This window comes from Protomyctophum bolini (assembly GCF_963924005.1).
Source record: "Protomyctophum bolini genome assembly, chromosome: 1".
NCBI lineage: Eukaryota > Metazoa > Chordata > Actinopteri > Myctophiformes > Myctophidae > Protomyctophum > Protomyctophum bolini.
This window is the reverse complement of record NC_137862.1, coordinates 24,487,244-24,506,749: the sequence shown is the minus strand read 5'-3', so window position 1 is coordinate 24,506,749 and position 19,506 is coordinate 24,487,244. Positions and strand designations below refer to the sequence as shown.

Below are 19,506 nucleotides of genomic sequence, written 5' to 3'. Positions count from 1 at the left end.
AAACTAAAAGTTTGAATATTTGTAACCATCGTATTGCTTGGCAAGGTTTCCTCAAAGCCTCCTTTACACCAGTTCCCTGGACTTCATCTCTAGCCTAAACTTCTTTGGTTTTATATTTTTGTTTCCGTCACAATAAAAAAAAAAAAAAAAAAAAAAACATTTTAGAATTGCCGATCCACATCCACACGTTGTTGTGGAGCTTGTAGATCGGATGTTTGAACCACAGCTTGTAGATCTGCTGTTTGAACCACAGCTTGTAGATCTGCTGTTTGAACCACAGCTTGTAGATCTGCTGTTTGAACCACAGCTTGTAGATCTGCTGTTTGAACCACAGCTTGTAGATCTGCTGTTTGAACCACAGCTTGTAGATCTGATGTTTGAACCACAGCTTGTAGATCTGATGTTTGAACCACTCCAAAATGTTTTTCAAGAGAGTAAAAAAAAAAGAAGTAAAAAAAAAGGCCAAGAGGTTTTTAGGGATAAGAGATGAAAATAGAACCCGAATATCATTCAAATCGTCTTGTGAGCCAAAAACATTTGGGGTCCGTCTGGTTTCATTTGTACCCTCCGTGCTCTCAGAGTCACAGACACAGTAGTACTGGTCCATGTGGAACCCCCCCCCCCCCCTCCCAAGGACCCCCGAGGACCCCCAAGGACCCCCGAGGGTCCCACGATGGACCATCCTGATGTTGGGGACGTCGTTGGGGACTCGAAAAGCCGGACTCAAACTCCCAGCATGCATCGGTGTCTGTCGTCACGTCTGGGACGTTTCCGCCAGGTTGACCTTAGACCTGACGGGGGAGAAAACGGTGACATCATTACGGTCACATGATCGTTTCTATGTCATTTTTCAAAAATAGCAGACCTACAAGCTGGCGCGCTATGAGCTTGTAGATTTAAAGGTAGAGTAAGTGATTTCACTTAATTCAAATATCACTTATTTTTTTTGTTTTGTTGTGATAATCCTCTCTACTATAGAGTGTGCTGACCATATAAGGAGTTCCTCCCTGTCCCCAGTTAACCCCTGGGGGTCAAAAAACCTTAGGTTTCGTTTTTGACTCTCTATCCTGATTGGACGAAGGCTTAGGTCCCACAGCCAAAAACGAAACCTACGGTTTTTTGAGTGAAATCACTTACTCTACCTTTAAGCAATAAGCCACGAGAGGTCTCAGGTTAGCGGGTATTTTACACTGGCTGGGGGCGTAGGCAGACCCGACGCCCAGCGGAGGGTCTTCTACCTCCCAGACAGTGTAAAATACCCGTAAGCTGCATGGGGCCTCGGGTGGCTTATTGCTTTTCTAAAACGGTTACAAACATAATAGCAATATTAACCTAATAAAACTATTGAATTCACGCTTTGCGCCACCAGAGCGAGCGAGCCAGAGCCACAACACTTCATTGTTGTGCTCGGCAAGTAGGCGTGTGTGACGGGAGAATAGCGCTTGATGTCTTTACGGGGCTGCCTGGAGCCACACATTCAGTCATATGAGCCGGGCGGTGCTTATAGACGCCCGCACGGCATTGGGTTTGTAAAGCAATCAAGCGCTCCCCTTCCCCCGGCTCAGCTACAAGGCTGCAGGATGATACAAAGTGACTGAAGGAGTGGGTTATCGGTGGAATTTAATTTACACCGGTCACGTGACGGCAACCAGCCAATCAGAATGAAGTATTGGGACTACCCGTTTTAGAACTGCTATTTTTCAAACAGCTAAAGCATAACATCACGCTAACGCCAAAAGGGGTTCCCGCCCAGAATGGGTCTCAATAAGACTACAAACATGTCACCGTGACGTGTCATAAGAACTACACACCTGTTGTGAGTCATGTGACTCTGCACCAGGTGACCGGCCGCCAGCGCCGCCATGAGTGACAGCTCTCCTGCAAGCACCGCCCCACAAACCACGCTGGCCAATCGCCTCGCGTTCCTGCCGGGGTGGTCCCGGACGCTGCCCTGAACACCCAACATCTGGAGAGGGGGGGGGGTGCGCACGCACACACACACACACACACACACACACACACACACACACACACACACACACACACACACACACACACACACACACACACACACACACACACTTTGTAATTAACTTATCCAAGAACAAACAGGCCTTCATTGATTGATCCGTAACATTTTGGTAACGTAACAATCTAAAGTCATGTGGTTTGTCCGACGCTTTGAAGGGTAGAACTGTCTCTCGATGGTGACGTGATGAAGATATGGTTCAGTGTCGGGTGGATTTTGAACCGAGATCAGATTCTAAAAATGTTTTCTGTTTCCTGAAAAAGCTATGTTTCTATGTCAGTCGTTCAAAACTGTTAAAAGAAAAAGTAGATCAGTTAGATTTAAGGTGGACATGCTTGTAGATCGGTTATATTTAAGGGGGCCTTACCTGTAGACATGCTTGTAGATCAGTTATATTTAAGGGGGCCTTACCTGTAGACATGCTTGTAGATCAGTTATATTTAAGGGGGCCTTACCTGTAGACATGCTTGTAGATCAGTTATATTTAAGGGGGCCTTACCTGTAGACATGCTTGTAGATCAGTTATATTTAAGGGGGCATTACCTGTAGACATGCTTGTAGATCAGTTAGATTTAAGGGGGCCTTACCTGTAGACATGCTTGTAGATCAGTTATATTTAAGGGGGCCTTACCTGTAGACATGCTTGTAGATCAGTTATATTTAAGGGGGCCTTACCTGTAGACATGCTTGTAGATCAGTTATATTTAAGGGGGCCTTACCTGTAGACATGCTTGTAGATCAGTTATATTTAAGGGGGCCTTACCTGTAGACATGCTTGTTGCGGTGGTAGGTTGGTGCCCCCCCCCACCGTTCCCAGCTCAATAGAAGGCATGGTACAGCTGATGTATAGATCCTCTCCGTGCGAACCGGCCCCTTCCATCTGCGTGATGCAGTTAGAAGATCCAACCGTCTGAGCGGCGTCCTGGAGGATGGCGCACGCACGCAAACACACACAAACACACACACACACACACACACCCACACGCACCCACGCGCACGCACACACACACACGCACGCATGCACGCACCCACACGCATGCACAAACACACACACAATATAACAATGCGTTAATTAAATTACATTGATATGAATTCATGATTAATGCATAATAATGCGTTATACAGTTTTATTACACGGTTTTCCCGAATGCTCGATTCCGATTGGTCAATCGCTGAATTCAGCGGTGTGTTATTTCTTGATAACAGACCACTCCCCCCCCGCTCTATACCTTAGAAATATTGCACGAATCAGAGCCTATTTTTTCTTTGGACGATGCAAAAACGCTAATCCACGCCTTTGTTTTCTCTCGGCTTGATTTATACTGCAATGCACTTTTTTCAGGACTGCCTAAGAAAACAACTGACAGACTACAACTTGTCCAAAATGCAGCAGCCAGAGTTTTAACTAGAACTAAGATGAGAGAACATATTACTCCAGTTTTGGCATCACTGCACTGGCTTCCGGTTGTTTTTAGGATTGATTTTAAAATGCTTTTACTTGTGTATAAAGCTCTCAATGGTCTCGCACCTTCCTACCTACATGACTGCCTGCCTAAATATGTCCCAAACCGCCCCCCTAAGGTCTTCCACTGCTGGCCTGCTCGCTTTGCCTAAAAAAATGGCAACTAAAAAATACGGGGAAGCAGCTTTTTGCTTCTAAGGGCCGACCCATCAGGCGCCCCGGCTGGCCAGGGGGAGGCAGTTTAGAGACCAGGATTACTGCATGTTTTTGTGAGGGTACCAACCTACCCTAGTGGACACGGGGAGAACATGTGGGGGTATACCTACCCTAGGGGACAAGGGGAGAACATGTGAGGGTACCTACCCTAGGGGACATGGGGAGAACATGTGAGGGTACCTACCCTAGGGGACAAGGGGAGAACATGTGAGGGTACCTACCCTAGGGGACACGGGGAGAACATGTGAGGGTACCTACCCTAGGGGACACGGGGAGAACATGTGAGGGTACCTACCCTAGGGGACACAGGGAGAACATGTGAGGGTACCTACCCTAGGGGACACGGGGAGAACATGTGAGGGTACCTACCCTAGGGGATACGGGGAGAACATGCAAACTCCACACAGAAAGGCCCTTTCGCCAACCCCCGCCTTCGGGTATGGGCACTGATGACGCGGAGGAGGAAACACGCCGCCAGCACCCACAGTGCCCCGAGCGGGAATCGAACCCAGGACCTTCTAGCTGTGAGGCGACAGCACTACCAACTGTGCCACCGTGCCCCCGGCCGATCAAATAATTTATAAGAAGAAAAACAAAACAAATAGTGTTGTCTCCTGCCTTTATTTTCTTCTTTCTAATGATTTGATACTTTAAGAAAAGCCTATGGGCAAAATGCATTGAGATTCATTTCCTGGGCCACTTGTTGTTCTGAAAGGGGGTGGGACTGCGACGCTCCACACTCACTCCAGAGGGCCACTATAGTTCCACACTCACTCCAGAGGGCCACTATAGTTCCACACTCACTCCAGAGGGCCACTATAGTTCCACACTCACTACAGAGGACCACTATAGTTCCACACTCACTCCAGAGGGCCACTATAGTTCCACACTCACTCCAGAGGACCACTATAGTTCCACACTCACTCCAGAGGGCCACTATAGTTCCACACTCACTCCAGAGGGCCACTATAGTTCCACACTCACTCCAGAGGACCACTATAGTTCCACACTCACTCCAGAGGGCCACTATAGTTCCACACTCACTCCAGAGGGCCACTATAGTTCCACACTCACTCCAGAGGGCCACTATAGTTCCACACTCACTACAGAGGGCCACTATAGTTCCACACTCACTACAGAGGGCCACTATAGTTCCACACTCACTCCAGAGGGGCCACTATAGTTCCACACTCACTCCAGAGGACCACTATAGTTCCACACTCACTCCAGAGGGCCACTATAGTTCCACACTCACTCCAGAGGGCCACTATAGTTCCACACTCACTCCAGAGGACCACTATAGTTCCACACTCACTCCAGAGGGCCACTATAGTTCCACACTCACTCCAGAGGGCCACTATAGTTCCACACTCACTCCAGAGGACCACTATAGTTCCACACTCACTCCAGAGGGCCACTATAGTTCCACACTCACTCCAGAGGGCCACTATAGTTCCACACTCACTACAGAGGGCCACTATAGTTCCACACTCACTCCAGAGGGGCCACTATAGTTCCACACTCACTCCAGAGGACCACTATAGTTCCACACTCACTCCAGAGGGCCACTATAGTTCCACACTCACTACAGAGGACCACTATAGTTCCACACTCACTCCAGAGGACCACTATAGTTCCACACTCACTCCAGAGGACCACTATAGTTCCACACTCACTCCAGAGGGCCACTATAGTTCCACACTCACTCCAGAGGGCCACTATAGTTCCACACTCACTGCAGAGGACCACTATAGTTCCACACTCACTCCAGAGGACCTCTATAGTTCCACACTCACTACAGAGGACCACTATAGTTCCACACTCACTCCAGAGGGCCACTATAGTTCCACACAGTGGTGTATACTGTACATTACAATATAGTGATATTTACAGTACCTGTTATTACGGTAATATAGTGATATTTACAGTACCTGTCCACAGGCGATGTAAATGGCGGCTACGATGTTGGCGGCGTGAGCGTTGAATCCTCCGATGCTTCCCGCCATGGCCGAACCTACCAGGTTCTTATTGATGTTCAACTCCACCAGCGCAGCTGTAGAACTCTTCAGAACCTGCAATAGAATACAGTATTAACAGTACAGTACAGTACAGTGCAGTGCAGTGCAGCACAGCACAGCACAGTACAGTACAGCACAGCACAGTACAGTACACTTTTTCTTTCTTTTACAGCAGTGGTTTCCAAACTAAAGGGTCCCTAAATCATTCCACAATATCTGAGCTACAGTATATAGTCTGAAACTACACTTCCCAAAATCCAAGTAAGGATGCTTATTCCATTTCTGCTAAGCAGCGAGCTATAGATGTTTAGATGATTTATATTTTACTAGCATACATTTGCGCGACTGTAATGACGAAACGGAAGTGGGGAGGAGGCTCCACTTCCGCTTTATATTGTACTCGTGATCAGAGCTTCCGTTGCTCCAGACTGTACGACGGAAGCATTTATATTTGACTCATGATCAGAGCTGCCATTGCTCCAGACTGTACGACGGAAGCATTTATATTTTACTCATGATCAGAGCTTCCGTTGCTCCAGACTGTACGACGGAAGCATTTATATTTGACTCATGATCAGAGCTTCCGTTGCTCCAGACTGTATGACGGAAGCATTTATATTTTACTCATGATCGGAGCTTCCGTTGCTCCAGACTGTACGACGGAAGCATTTATATTTGACTCATGATTAGAGCTTCAGTTGCTTCAGACTGTACGACGGAAGCATTTATATTTGACTCATGATCAGAGCTTCCGTTGCTCCAGACTGTACGACGGAAGCATTTATATTGTACTCATGATCAGAGCTTCCGTTGCTCCAGACTGTACGACGGAAGCATTTGAAATGTGCGAGAGGCAACAGTTTGGCAACGCGAGACTATGCAGGTAGTGAAAGACCCTAACCCTAACCCCCCCAGGCTAGGTGGTCACACACACAGACGTACCTCTCTGACCACGCTAGCCGGTACGGTGGCCTCACACACACAGACGTACCTCTCTGACCACGCTAGCCGGTACGGTGGCCTCACACACACAGACGTACCTCTCTGACCACGCTAGCCGGTATGGTGGCCTCACACACACAGACCCACCTCTCTGACCACGCTAGCCGGTACCGTGGCTTCACACACACAGACGTACCTCTCTGACCACGCTAGCCGGTACGGTGGCCTCACACACACAGACGTACCTCTCTGACCACGCTAGCCGGTATGGTGGCCTCACACACACAGACGTACCTCTCTGACCACGCTAGCCGGTATGGTGGCCTCACACCACAGACCCACCTCTCTGACCACGCTAGCCGTTATGGTGGCCTCACACACACAGACGTACCTCTCTGACCACGCTAGCCGGTACGGTGGCCTCACACACACACAGACGTACCTCTCTGACCACGCTAGCCGGTACGGTGGCCTCACACACCACAGACTTCCCACGGCCCAGGATCCAGTTCAAGGCGGCGGGCTTCTTATCCGTGCAGTAGTTCCCGCTGATGGAGAGAACCTCCGTGTCTGGAAAACGCTGCTTCAGCTTCGACACGGCTTTCTCCGTTCCCTGGGAAACACAGTTAACTCCTTTAGGAAACACAGTTAACTCCTTTAGGAAACACAGTTAACTCCTTTAGGAAACACAGTTAACTCCTTTAGGACACACAGTTAACTCCTTTAGGAAACACAGTTAACTCCTTTAGGCCCTTTCTCCGTTCCCTGGGAAACACAGTTAACTCCTTTAGGAAACACAGTTAACTCCTTTAGGAAACACAGTTAACTCCTTTAGGAAACACAGTTAACTCCTTTAGGAAACACAGTTAACTCCTTTAGGAAACACAGTTAACTCCTTTAGGAAACACAGTTAACTCCTTTAGGCCCTTTCTCCGTTCCCTGGGAAACACAGTTAACTCCTTTAGGAAACACAGTTAACTCCTTTAGGAAACACAGTTAACTCCTTTAGGAAACACAGTTAACTCCTTTAGGACACACAGTTAACTCCTTTAGGAAACACAGTTAACTCCTTTAGGCCCTTTCTCCGTTCCCTGGGAAACACAGTTAACTCCTTTAGGAAACACAGTTAACTCCTTTAGGAAACACAGTTAACTCCTTTAGGAAACACAGTTAACTCCTTTAGGAAACAGTTAACTCCTTTAGGAAACACAGTTAACTCCTTTAGGAAACACAGTTAACTCCTTTAGGAAACACAGTTAACTCCTTTAGGAAACACAGTTAACTCCTTTAGGAAACACAGTTAACTCCTTTAGGAAACACAGTTAACTCCTTTAGGAAACACAGTTAACTCCTTTAGGAAACACAGTTAACTCCTTTAGGAAACACAGTTAACTCCTTTAGGAAACACAGTTAACTCCTTTAGGAAACACAGTTAACTCCTTTAGGAAACACAGTTAACTCCTTTAGGAAACACAGTTAACTCCTTTAGGAAACACAGTTAACTCCTTTAGGAAACACAGTTAACTCCTTTAGGAAACACAGTTAACTCCTTTAGGAAACACAGTTAACTCCTTTAGGAAACACAGTTAACTCCTTTAGGCCCGACGTCGACATTTTTAAAAAGATCTTCTAAATCCTGACAGTTTTCTGAAATAACTCATGTTTCTATAATAAATAACTCATGTTTCTATAATAAATAACTCATGTTTCTATAATAAATAACTCATGTTTCTATAATAAATAACTCATGTTTCTATAATAAATAACTCATGTTTCTATAATAAATAACTCATGTTTCTATAATAAATAACTCATGTTTCTATAATAAATAACTCATGTTTCTATAATAAATAACTCATGTTTCTATAATAAATAACTCATGTTTCTATAATAAATAACTCATGTTTCTATAATAAATAACTCATGTTTCTATAATAAATAACTCATGTTTCTATAATAATAAATAACTCATGTTTCTATAATAAATAACTCATGTTTCTATGTCAGCCGTGCTCAATATTTCATGTCAAGGACCCCCCAAAAATAATATGTAATTGGCTGCCGACCCCCATCTGAAAATATGTTGTTCCAGAGACCCCCCCCCCCAAGGAAGCAAGGATTTTAGTTATGCAAAGACCTACAAGCTCGCCCTATGAGCTTGTAGATCTGCTATTTTTCAATAGCTAACTCAGGCATGGGAGCATAGACTTGAGAGCTACTTTCAAAATGACCAGCTCAACCAGATTTACCCACCAAAAAAATATATTATCCCTAAGTAGTCACGTATTAGAAAAATACCCTTTCTTTTCTTTTTTTTTTCGTACAACTGATGTTTGTGCAAAACATTTTTGACAACTATTGCATTGTGGGTTTGAGCTGTCTTTTTTTTTTATGTCAATCCAATGAAGTCGCCTTAATTCAAGTAGCAGATGCCAAAAATAGTTTTATTTAAATTGTATATTTTAGGGGCATGTCATGTGGTCTACCTGCACAGCCTGTGTGATTTACTGGTAGATCACAATCTACCCCTGAGCTAAAGTATAACATAATACTTTAAACACCAAAATCGACACGGCCTTCTCCGTTCCCTGGAAAACACCAGACAACATGTTCATCCCATAGACTGTAAAAAATATGGACAAAGCGTTCCCCGGGTCTAACATGGACGTAAAATAAAGCCTGTAATTCCTTGCACTGTAAGTCGCCATATTTCTAGATCCGTTGGGGCCCAGCTGGCCCATTGGCTGGCTCCGTTTGGGCCCAGCTGGCCATTGGCTGGCCCAGACAACGAGGCGGGACTTCCCCCCTTCTTCTTCGTTGGTTTTTATTTTGACTGAACGGGGGGTGGCTCCCGTTCATAGACTGTAACGGTATTTCATTTTATAAATAAATGGGACCATCATTTTCCAAAAAGAATATTATGACATTAGAAATGAGACTTTAAACTAGTGACTGGAAGCAGAAAGTATTCATGACCATGTTTATTAAGGTAATACAGTCTAGGTGAAGTTGGGCCCAAATACATGGACCTCTATGGAGATTTGGGTTTTTTTTGGGCCCAATGACAGCGCCACAACAGGCCATTATATGAACTTTAAGGATGTCCCGATTTCCTTAGTGGCTTCACGAAATATGTGTCTGACTGCTCCCCCTGGTTAAATATCTGTCTGACTGCCCCCCTGGTTAAATATCTGTCTGACTGCCCCCCCCTGGTTAAATATGTGTCTGACTGCCCCCCTGGTTAAATATCTGTCTGACTGCCCCCCTGGTTAAATATGTGTCTGACTGCCCCCCTGGTTAAATATCTGTCTGACTGCCTCCCTGGTTAAATATCTGTCTGACTGCCCCCCTGGTTAAATATCTGTCTGACTGCCCCCCTGGTTAAATATCTGTCTGACTGCCCCCCTGGTTAAATATCTGTCTGACTGCCCCCCTGGTTAAATATCTGTCTGACTGCCCCCCTGGTTAAATATGTGTCTGACTGCCCCCCTGGTTAAATATCTGTCTGACTGCCCCCCTGGTTAAATATCTGTCTGACTGCCCCCCTGGTTAAATATCTGTCTGACTGCCCCCCTGGTTAAATATCTGTCTGACTGCCCCCCTGGTTACATATCTGTCTGACTGCCCCCCTGGTTAAATATCTGTCTGACTGCCCCCCTGGTTAAATATCTGTCTGACTGCCCCCCTGGTTAAATATCTGTCTGACTGCCCCCCTGGTTAAATATCTGTCTGACTGCCCCCCTGGTTACATATCTGTCTGACTGCCCCCCTGGTTAAATATCTGTCTGACTGCCCCCCTGGTTAAATATCTGTCTGACTGCCCCCCCTGGTTAAATATCTGTCTGACTGCCCCCCTGGTCCCTACACATGGCTAGATCTACAAGCCCTACCTTAGACAGCATGTTCATCCCCATGGCGTCTCCGGTGTGAGACTGGAAGCGGACGTACAGGTTCCTCCCTGCTAGACCCACCTGGAGCCTCTCTAGACGAGCATACCTGGAACACGCACGCACGCGCACACACACACACACACACACACACACACACACACACACACACACACACACACACACACACACACACACACACACACACACACACACACACACACACACACACACACACACACACACACACACACACACACACACACACACACACACACACACACACACACACACACGTGTTTATTTCGCAGATTCAAAACGTCCGCCATTTCTTGGGCTCTGGCAGTGAACCAGTGATTCTCAACCCGTTTCATTTCAAGTTAGTGAGTCTGTCCATTTAGTGGCATTTCTTATCTCTGGGACCCCCAGTTTATATTGCAAAAATCTATGTTAATTTAACCCTGAGAGTGTACAAATGGTTCTATGGCGCTATATATATATATATATATATATATATATATATATATATATATATGAGAGAAAAAAGGGACTCCTGCACATCCAAAAAGACCCATGGAAGGTGCAAGTCTAGTTTTGCAGGCATAGACATCAAAAAAGAGAAAAACCTTCCAAGGAAGGGACTGCACACTCCAGGGAACAGAGACGCACAACTTACTGCATCAAACTTATCTGGTGTTGTGTTTATAGCAGACTCCTCACTCAAAAGTGCAGTTGTAGTTTGGGGGCAACTCCAAAGCAAACTCCAAAGCATGTCCCAACATTTTATTTACTTGCCATATAAAAAAAAAACTATTTTATGAAAAGAAAAAAAAAAAAGGGGGAGATGTCATATACGGTAACATTGTGACTGCACAATTGTACCTGCGCAGCACTGCACAGTACTACGGTATAGTATATATATATATATATATCCCATTCTGAACGGGAACCCATTTTGGTGTTGGCATCATGTTATGCTTTAGCTATTGAAAAATAGCAGATCTACAAGCTCATAGCGCGCCACCGAGTGGCGCGCTACGAGCTTGTAGGTCTGCTATTTTTGAAAAATCGAAGAACGACTGACATTAAAAAAAAATCTGATCTCAGGTCAGAATGGGTTAATCAGACCAGTGTGTGTCCAGTGGAAACCTCGTATGAATCTGATCTCAGGTCAGAATGGGATATATAGTGACTGACCTGCTGGTCTGGTCGAAGGTCTCCTTCAGCAGAGCGAAGCCCTCCTGGCTCTCCAGCCACGCCTTGACCTCCGCCGCCCGGCAGGCCGAGGGTAGCCTGACCACCGGACCCCGGGTCATACTGTCAGCCAGGACCCTGGAGACCACGCCCCCACTGAGCTGAGAACACACACACACACACACACACAGTGTTACTATTCAGTATGACCCCTGGTAACTTTGACGATGGAGAGGGCCACTATATTTCCACACTCACTCCCTAGGGCCATATATTACTGTCGTAGCACAAATAGCCGATCTACAAGCTCGTTTACATTTTTATGTCATTTCAAATGCCTTTAATTATACGTGTGCTGAGCATTGAGCTACTAATTTAGACTGAAGTAATTAAAGCGGGTCATGTTTGCATGCTGTGTAATTGTAAACAGCTGAAACCAATATTAGTATATCAGTATTCTGACATTAACCTGAGGGCCACATTAAGTGAAGGTGGGGGCCTCATGTGGCCCCCGGGCCGCCAGTTGCCCACCCTTGCCATAGAGTTACTAAATCGGAGACGAAAACCACCACAAAAGTCTCAATTTACTGCTTTCCTTTTCCTCGCAAAAACAACAAAGCTGCTGCTCTCCCAAATATGGCTGTGACGTCTGCCTGTCTGTCTGACAGGCCGTCTGCCTGTCTGTCTGACAGGCTGTCTGCCCCACACGGAACACTATCGCCATTTTATTTGTGTCAACTAAATCCTCATTAATTGCAAACTAGATTCAACATACTCAACCCTGCACACATTCTAAATATGACCCCCGAAATATTGTACTGAGCAAATGGACCACCTTCAATAATAGTTTGTATTGTCTCCACATCATATATTATTTTTTATTATCATATTTCTACTCGAGTTGGAAGCATTAAGGCCCATTTTAACCCACAATGGCTTCCTTTCGGATGAATAACATCATTGTAAAAAGATTCACGCGTTTAGATATTCAATTCACAATGAGATGCGGACGGGAGCTGGTGCCACCGGACGTAACGTAGGACTACAGAATGACCCGGACGTAACGTAGGACTACAGAATGACCCGGACGTAACGTAGGACTACAGCATGACCCGGACATAACATAGGACTACAGAATGACCCGGACGTAACGTAGGACTACAGAATGACCCGGACGTAACGTAGGACTACAGAATGACCCGGACGTAACATAGGACTACAGAATGACCCGGACGTAACGTAGCACTACAGAATGACGTCGGACTTAAAACCTGAATACAACTGAGGACGCTGGAGAGAGAGCAACCATCCAATCCACTCACCACTGGGCATTCATTAAAAACACAAGTCCATTCAAATTAGGAGAATTATGTACACTCTTGCGTGTGTACAGAATCCAAACTGTAGGATTGATTATTGTCACGGACAGAAGTCATTCTTTCCCTTTGCATGTATACGCACCGGAGCGCACTTAGTTTGCATTGCATTCAGAACGCACACTTAATGCCCTGCTAAGCAAGGGTTGAATAGAGCGTCGCAGTCCCTCCCCCTTTCAGAACAACGAGTGTCCCAGGAAATGAATCCCAATGCATTTGTCCCATATAGGCATTTCGTGCTTTATTTATTTAAAGACCTTTTAAGCGTCGTAACGAAGCCAACTCTTGTCGTGACAAATCACGACAACACACACAATATTTCGGGGCCAAACAAAGAATTAGAAAGTAGAAAAAAAACGGCAGGTTACAACCCTTTTTTTTTTCTTTCTTCTTTGTAATTATTTGCTTGGTCCAAAATATTGTGTGTGTTGTCATGATTTGCCACGACAAGAGTTGGCTTCGTTACGACGCTTAAAAGGTCTTTAAATAAATAAAGCACGGAATGCCTATATGGGACAAATGCATTGGGATTCATTTCCTGGGCCGCTCGCCGTTCTGATCCGCTCTATACCAACCACTAGACAGCATGTTGTGGAGGCGCTACGCACACGCTCAGCTGTGTTGCTGATTCCAGGAACACCCGATCCTTACAACCGGTACCTCGTTGTAAAGGTGACAAATCAACGATGAAAGCGACATAGAATGCACTACCAATTGGTATTATTAAATTGGAGAAATGACCGACAACATGTACATTTCCAAACTGTTTTTGTGAGGAGTTCATTGAGTGGTTGTACTTACAGCCAGTGCTCTGCACCCTCGGTTGGTGCTCGCCACCAGGCAGCCCTCCGTGGTCGCCAAGGGAACGTGACACTGCGTCCCGTCCAATAGGAGAGGCCCGGCCACGCCCACAGGAACCGGCATGTAGCCAATGACGTTCTCGCAGCAGGCGCCCATCACCTAGGAAACGACGTCAACAACCCGTCAGTCAGGAGAGGATGCCTCTCGGGCGTCTCCCTAGGGAGGTCCTCGAGGCATCTGGTTAGGATGCCTCTCGGGCGTCTCCCTAGGGAGGTCCTCAAGGCATCTGGTTAGGATGCCTCTCGGGCGTCTCCCTATAGGGAGGTCCTCGAGGCATCTGGTTAGGATGCCTCTCGGGCGTCTCCCTATAGGGAGGTCCTCGAGGCATCTGGTTAGGATGCCTCTCGGGCGTCTCCCTATAGGGAGGTCCTCGAGGCATCTGGTTAGGATGCCTAAGCAGATGCGGGCGCTCTCTGACATCCAACTCCACTGCACTGCTCCTGTCTGCTAGCTGCACTAGCACTTGATGCTAACAAACCAACGTGTAAAGTGTGTAGTGTTCTACTCTTTGACACAACGGTACGGGACAGAGTAATTTTTCCACTCCTGATTAGAAGTGAATAGGCATAGCTATAAATACCATGTTTTACAATTATTTTATATTAGAAATTCTAAATAGGTGAAAAACACAAAACAAAGAAAAAGAAAACAGGTGATGTGAGACTGGCCGGAATCAGTGTAGACTAGAGGGTCCTCAACTGGAGATGTTTGATGCCTCGGCCTCTTTGAAGAGATGGATGGATGAGGGACAGAAAGTCACTACATTTAAAATGCTGGCATGCATTTTTATACTTTAGTCATTTTATGTTATTTGTAAACCACTCGTTATTATTATTATTATTATTGTTTTTATGAATGTAAAAAATCGATATTGGTGCTCTTTTTTCTGGTGCTCCTTCATTTTGAAATTGGTAGCACCAGTGCTACCAATTAAAAAAGTTAATTTCGAGCCCTGAGTAATGTTTTTTTAGACAGTGTAACAAATACTGTACAATGTTCAAGTCAAGTAGTCTGGCTTGTATTTAGTGACACCTGGTGACGGAAACATGTTACTACAACTACACTCAACAAAAGGAGAAAAAAGCCCCATTTCTATGATGTACAATTTACTTAAATCAAGTCTGGGCCGGAAACCACTTTTGGTGTTTTAACTAAACATTGTTATACTTTAGCTATTTTTGAAAAATCGTTAAAATGCGGCACAAATCTTTGAATATATATTATTTCAGAAGAAAGAAGGTTTTTTTTTATTTCGACGTCAGGCCTAAATGAGGTAAGGCATTTATCAGATGGTCGGCTCTTAACCCATTTTGAGAGGGAACCCCTTTTGGTGTTTTAAACATTATGTTAAAATTTAGCTTTTGAAAAATAGCAGATCTACAAGCTCATAGCGCGAGTGGCGCGCTATGAGATTATAGGTCTGCTATTTTTGAAAAATCGTGAAAATGTGCCGCAAATCTTTAAATATATATATTCTTTCAGGGCGATTTTTTTCTTTCAACGTCAGGTCTAAAGGGTTTAATTAAATTGGTATAATCGTAGTCCTTATAAGATAAAGGGTTTAATTACATTGGTATAATTGTAGTCCTTATAAGATAAAGGGTTTAATTACATTGGTATAATTGTAGTCCTTATAAGATAAAGGGTTTAATTACATTGGTATAATTGTAGTCCTTATAATATAAAGGGTTTAATTACCTTGGTATAATCGTAGTCCTCATAATATAAAGGGTTTAATTACCTTGGTATAATCGTAGTCCTTATAAGATAAAGGGTTTAATTACCTTGGTATAATCGTAGTCCTTATAAGGTAAAGGGTTTAATTACCTTGGTATAATCGTAGTCCTTATAAGGTAGTAGATCCAGCGCTGACGGACTGGGTAATTTGGACGACAGCATCTCCCGCCGTATGGCCACGCCCCTCTCCGCGGTCTCCATGACCACCTCCAGCCTATAGGGCAGGATGTCCCGTGACATCACCAGGCTCACCACCTCCGCGTCGCTGAGGCAACGGGCGCCCCTCTGGAGGATGGGACGGAGAGAGAACACACACACGTCACATGGATTCAAGAAAATAATGAAATCTCACGGCTGGAGAATGTTGCTATAGGCAATAGTCCTCATATGTAATTTTATTCTTTTTCTTTTAAATATATTTTTTATCCCACGATTTTGTAACCCATTTTTCACCCCTGTGTCAATCATCTAATGTGATCCTGGGCTCTACACACCCTCCGCCAACGGCCCTCAAGAGCAACGGACTTAACTCATGCTTCCTTCATGCCTGAGTGTCCAAGTTGCTCCTTTACACCTGACAGGGGGGAGTTTCCCTGGTTGGACGTAGCGCGTGGAAGGAACACGTTATTCCAACCAGTTCCTTTCCCCTCCATCAGGCGCCCCGGCTGGCCAGGGGGAGGCAGTTTTTTTTGTGAGGGTACCTACCCTAGGGGACACGGGGAGAACATGTGAGGGTACCTACCCTAGGGGACACGGGGAGAACATGTGAGGGTACCTACCCTAGGGGACACGGGGAGAACATGTGAGGGTACCTACCCTAGGGGACACGGGGAGAACATGTGAGGGTACCTACCCTAGGGGACACGGGGAGAACATGTGAGGGTACCTACCCTAGGGGACACGGGGAGAACATGTGAGGGTACCTACCCTAGGGGACACGGGGAGAACATGTGAGGGTACCTACCCTAGGGGACACGGGGAGAACATGTGAGGGTACCTACCCTAGGGGACACGGGGAGAACATGTGAGGGTACCGACCCTAGGGGACACGGGGAGAACATGTGAGGGTACCTACCCTAGGGGACACGGGGAGAACATGCAGACTCCACACAGAAAGGCCCTTTCACCAAACCCGCCTTCGGGTATGGGCACTGATGACGCGGAGGAGGAAACACGCCGCCAGGAACCCACAGCGTCCCGAGCGGGAATCGAACCCAGGACCTTCTAGCTGTGAGGCGACAGCACTACCAACTGTGCCACCGTGCCCCCTGTAATTTAATTATTACATTTTTATCCCACTATTTTGCAACCCAACACTCCCGCTGCCAACCCGGGGAGAGCAACGGACTGGCAGGGGAAAAAAATGAACGGAAGTGACCGTGTGGGCGAGCTTCATGTACGATGAACCAAACACCTACCCGGGGGTCCATGAGGATGGATAAGCACTGGTCCAGGGTCAGATGAACCTACCTGGGGGTCCATGAGGATGGATAAGCACTGGTCCAGGGTCAGATGAACCTACCTGGGGGTCCATGAGGATGGATAAGCACTGGTCCAGGGTCAGATGAACCTACCTGGGGGTCCATGAGGATGGATAAGCACTGGTCCAGGGTCAGATGAACCTACCTGGGGGTCCATGAGGATGGATAAGCACTGGTCCAGGGTCAGATGAACCTACCTGGGGGTCCATGAGGATGGATAAGCACTGGTCCAGGGTCAGATGAACCTACCTGGGGGTCCATGAGGATGGATAAGCACTGGTCCAGGGTCAGATGAACCTACCTGGGGGTCCATGAGGATGGATAAGCACTGGTCCAGGGTTCGAGGCTCCCCCGGGGGGGGCTGAGGGTTAGACGAGGCGCTGACGTCTGGTAGAACAACATGAGACAGACATAAAGAAACCAAAACTATTAACCCATTCTGAATATATATATATATATATATATATATATATATATATATATATATATATATATACATATACATTAATGTGTAATGTATAATTGATGTTTTGTACAAGTGTCCATGATAATAAAAAATATATGATGTGGAGACAATTAAAACTATTATTATCATTATTATTGAAGGTGGCAACAGTCCATTTGCTCGGTAAAATATTCCGGGGGCATATTTAGAATGCGTGCAGTGTCGAGTGTTGAATCTAGTTTGCGTTGATGAGGATTTAGTTGACACAATACAATAAAATGGCGATAGTGTTCCATGTGGGGCAGACGGCCTGTCATCGTTGGGAGAGCAGCAGGTTTGTTGTTGTGAGGAAAGCATGTTACACACTGTGCGTGCGTGCGTGCGTGCGTGGACACTGAAGTCTCACCGGTGTCGGAGAGCACCTCAGGCTCAGGTGTGGAGGTTCTGCTGCAGCGGGCAGGAGAGGACACAGGAGACCGGGACTCCGTCTCTGTCTGTCCTCTGTGTCTCAGGGGAGGAGGAGGAGGACAGCTGTCTGTCTCTGTCTCTCCTCTGTGTCTCCGGGTAGGAGGACAGCTGTCTGTCTCTGTCTCTCCTCTGTGTCTCAGGGTTGGAGGACAGCTGTCGGTCTCTCCTCTGTGTCTCAGGGTTGGAGGACAGACGGTGACTGGAGTCCTCAGCGTCAAGGCGGACGAGGACTCTGACGTGGTTCTGGTCCTGCAGAACTCCGACTCTGTCAATTCACAAAGACGGGCATTTAGAGGACGCTCTTTAGTCCAGAGGGACTCGTCCCATCCTCCAGAGGGACTCACCACAATAAGGTCTGTAGTCCAGAGGGACTCACCACAATAAGGTCTGTAGTCCAGAGGGACTCACCACAATAAGGTCTGTAGTCCAGAGGGACTCACCACAATAAGGTCTGTAGTCCAGAGGGACTCACCACAATAAGGTCTTTAGTCCAGAGGGACTCACCACAATAAGGTCTGTAGTACAGAGGGACTCACCACAATAAGGTCTTTAGTCCAGAGGGACTCACCACAATAAGGTCTGTAGTATTTTTTGACGAAACTGTCGACACATTTAGTCACAGTTTCAGTTGTAGCTTCGTTTTTAGTGTAGAACATGACCAGTGGTAGTAATAGTGACCGACCTGTCCCTCTATAGATGACCAGTGGTAGTAGTAATGACCAGTAGATGACCAGTGATAGTAATGACTGACCTGTCCTGTCCCTGTGGACGCTGATAGACGGAGCCTTCAGGGACAGAGAGGACTCGGCCTCCGTCTTCTCAAAGAAGACGTACTTCACGGCCAGGAGCAACGCCAGACCCAGAGTGATCACCTGCTCCATGCTGACGACAACAACAACAACAGTTATACAAACTAATGTGTGTCAGTTACAACAAAAAATACAATTGCTAAGGAATACAATGGGTTAATAGCACAGGCAGACTCTTCACATACTAGAGCAGGGGTGCCCACACTTTTTTGACTTGAGGTCTACTTTTAAAATTGCCAGCTCAAGGTGATCTACCAACCAAAAGAATATTATCCCATTGCTTAAAATACTCAAAATAAATAACATTGAGGCATTAGGACTGTTTCAATCAATCAATTCTATTTATTTACCACCTTTATTTTGTTAAAGTTACTCTTTGTAATAGCGTCAATCAATTTCAATTTGTAATAACATATTGCTCACAAATATTAAAAGTATCACACATAAAAAGCATACACAATCACATGAAGGAATAATGCACTCAACTTAACCAGAGCAGAACTCCCACCACAGGACTCTGGCAATCAATTAATAGGCCTACAGTTGCAACCACTATATTAATGGAAAGTATTTCATACAAT

The 19,506-nt window shown here is 45.9% G+C and overlaps 1 protein-coding gene across 4 annotated transcripts in view; it reads right to left on the bottom strand.

Annotated features, from left to right (window-relative positions):
* Positions 1–674: 674 nt before the first annotated feature.
* Positions 675–19,506, bottom strand: part of LOC308326589 (3-hydroxy-3-methylglutaryl-coenzyme A reductase-like) — an 80,590-nt gene continuing 61,758 nt past the window's right edge. For all 4 annotated transcript variants that reach the window (XM_080779531.1, XM_080779532.1, XM_080779533.1 and 1 more), the window contains 12 exons: positions 18,868–18,998; positions 18,055–18,381; positions 17,505–17,590; positions 15,813–16,007; positions 13,926–14,084; positions 11,752–11,909; positions 10,558–10,663; positions 7,110–7,280; positions 5,639–5,779; positions 2,793–2,951; positions 1,812–1,966; positions 675–791 (listed from right to left, as the gene is read on the bottom strand). In XM_080779531.1, coding sequence (XP_080635657.1) covers positions 755–791; positions 1,812–1,966; positions 2,793–2,951; positions 5,639–5,779; positions 7,110–7,280; positions 10,558–10,663; positions 11,752–11,909; positions 13,926–14,084; positions 15,813–16,007; positions 17,505–17,590; positions 18,055–18,381; positions 18,868–18,998 — 1,825 coding nt within the window. In that variant the 3' untranslated portion in view covers positions 675–754. The remainder of the gene's footprint in view (positions 792–1,811; positions 1,967–2,792; positions 2,952–5,638; positions 5,780–7,109; positions 7,281–10,557; positions 10,664–11,751; positions 11,910–13,925; positions 14,085–15,812; positions 16,008–17,504; positions 17,591–18,054; positions 18,382–18,867; positions 18,999–19,506) is intronic.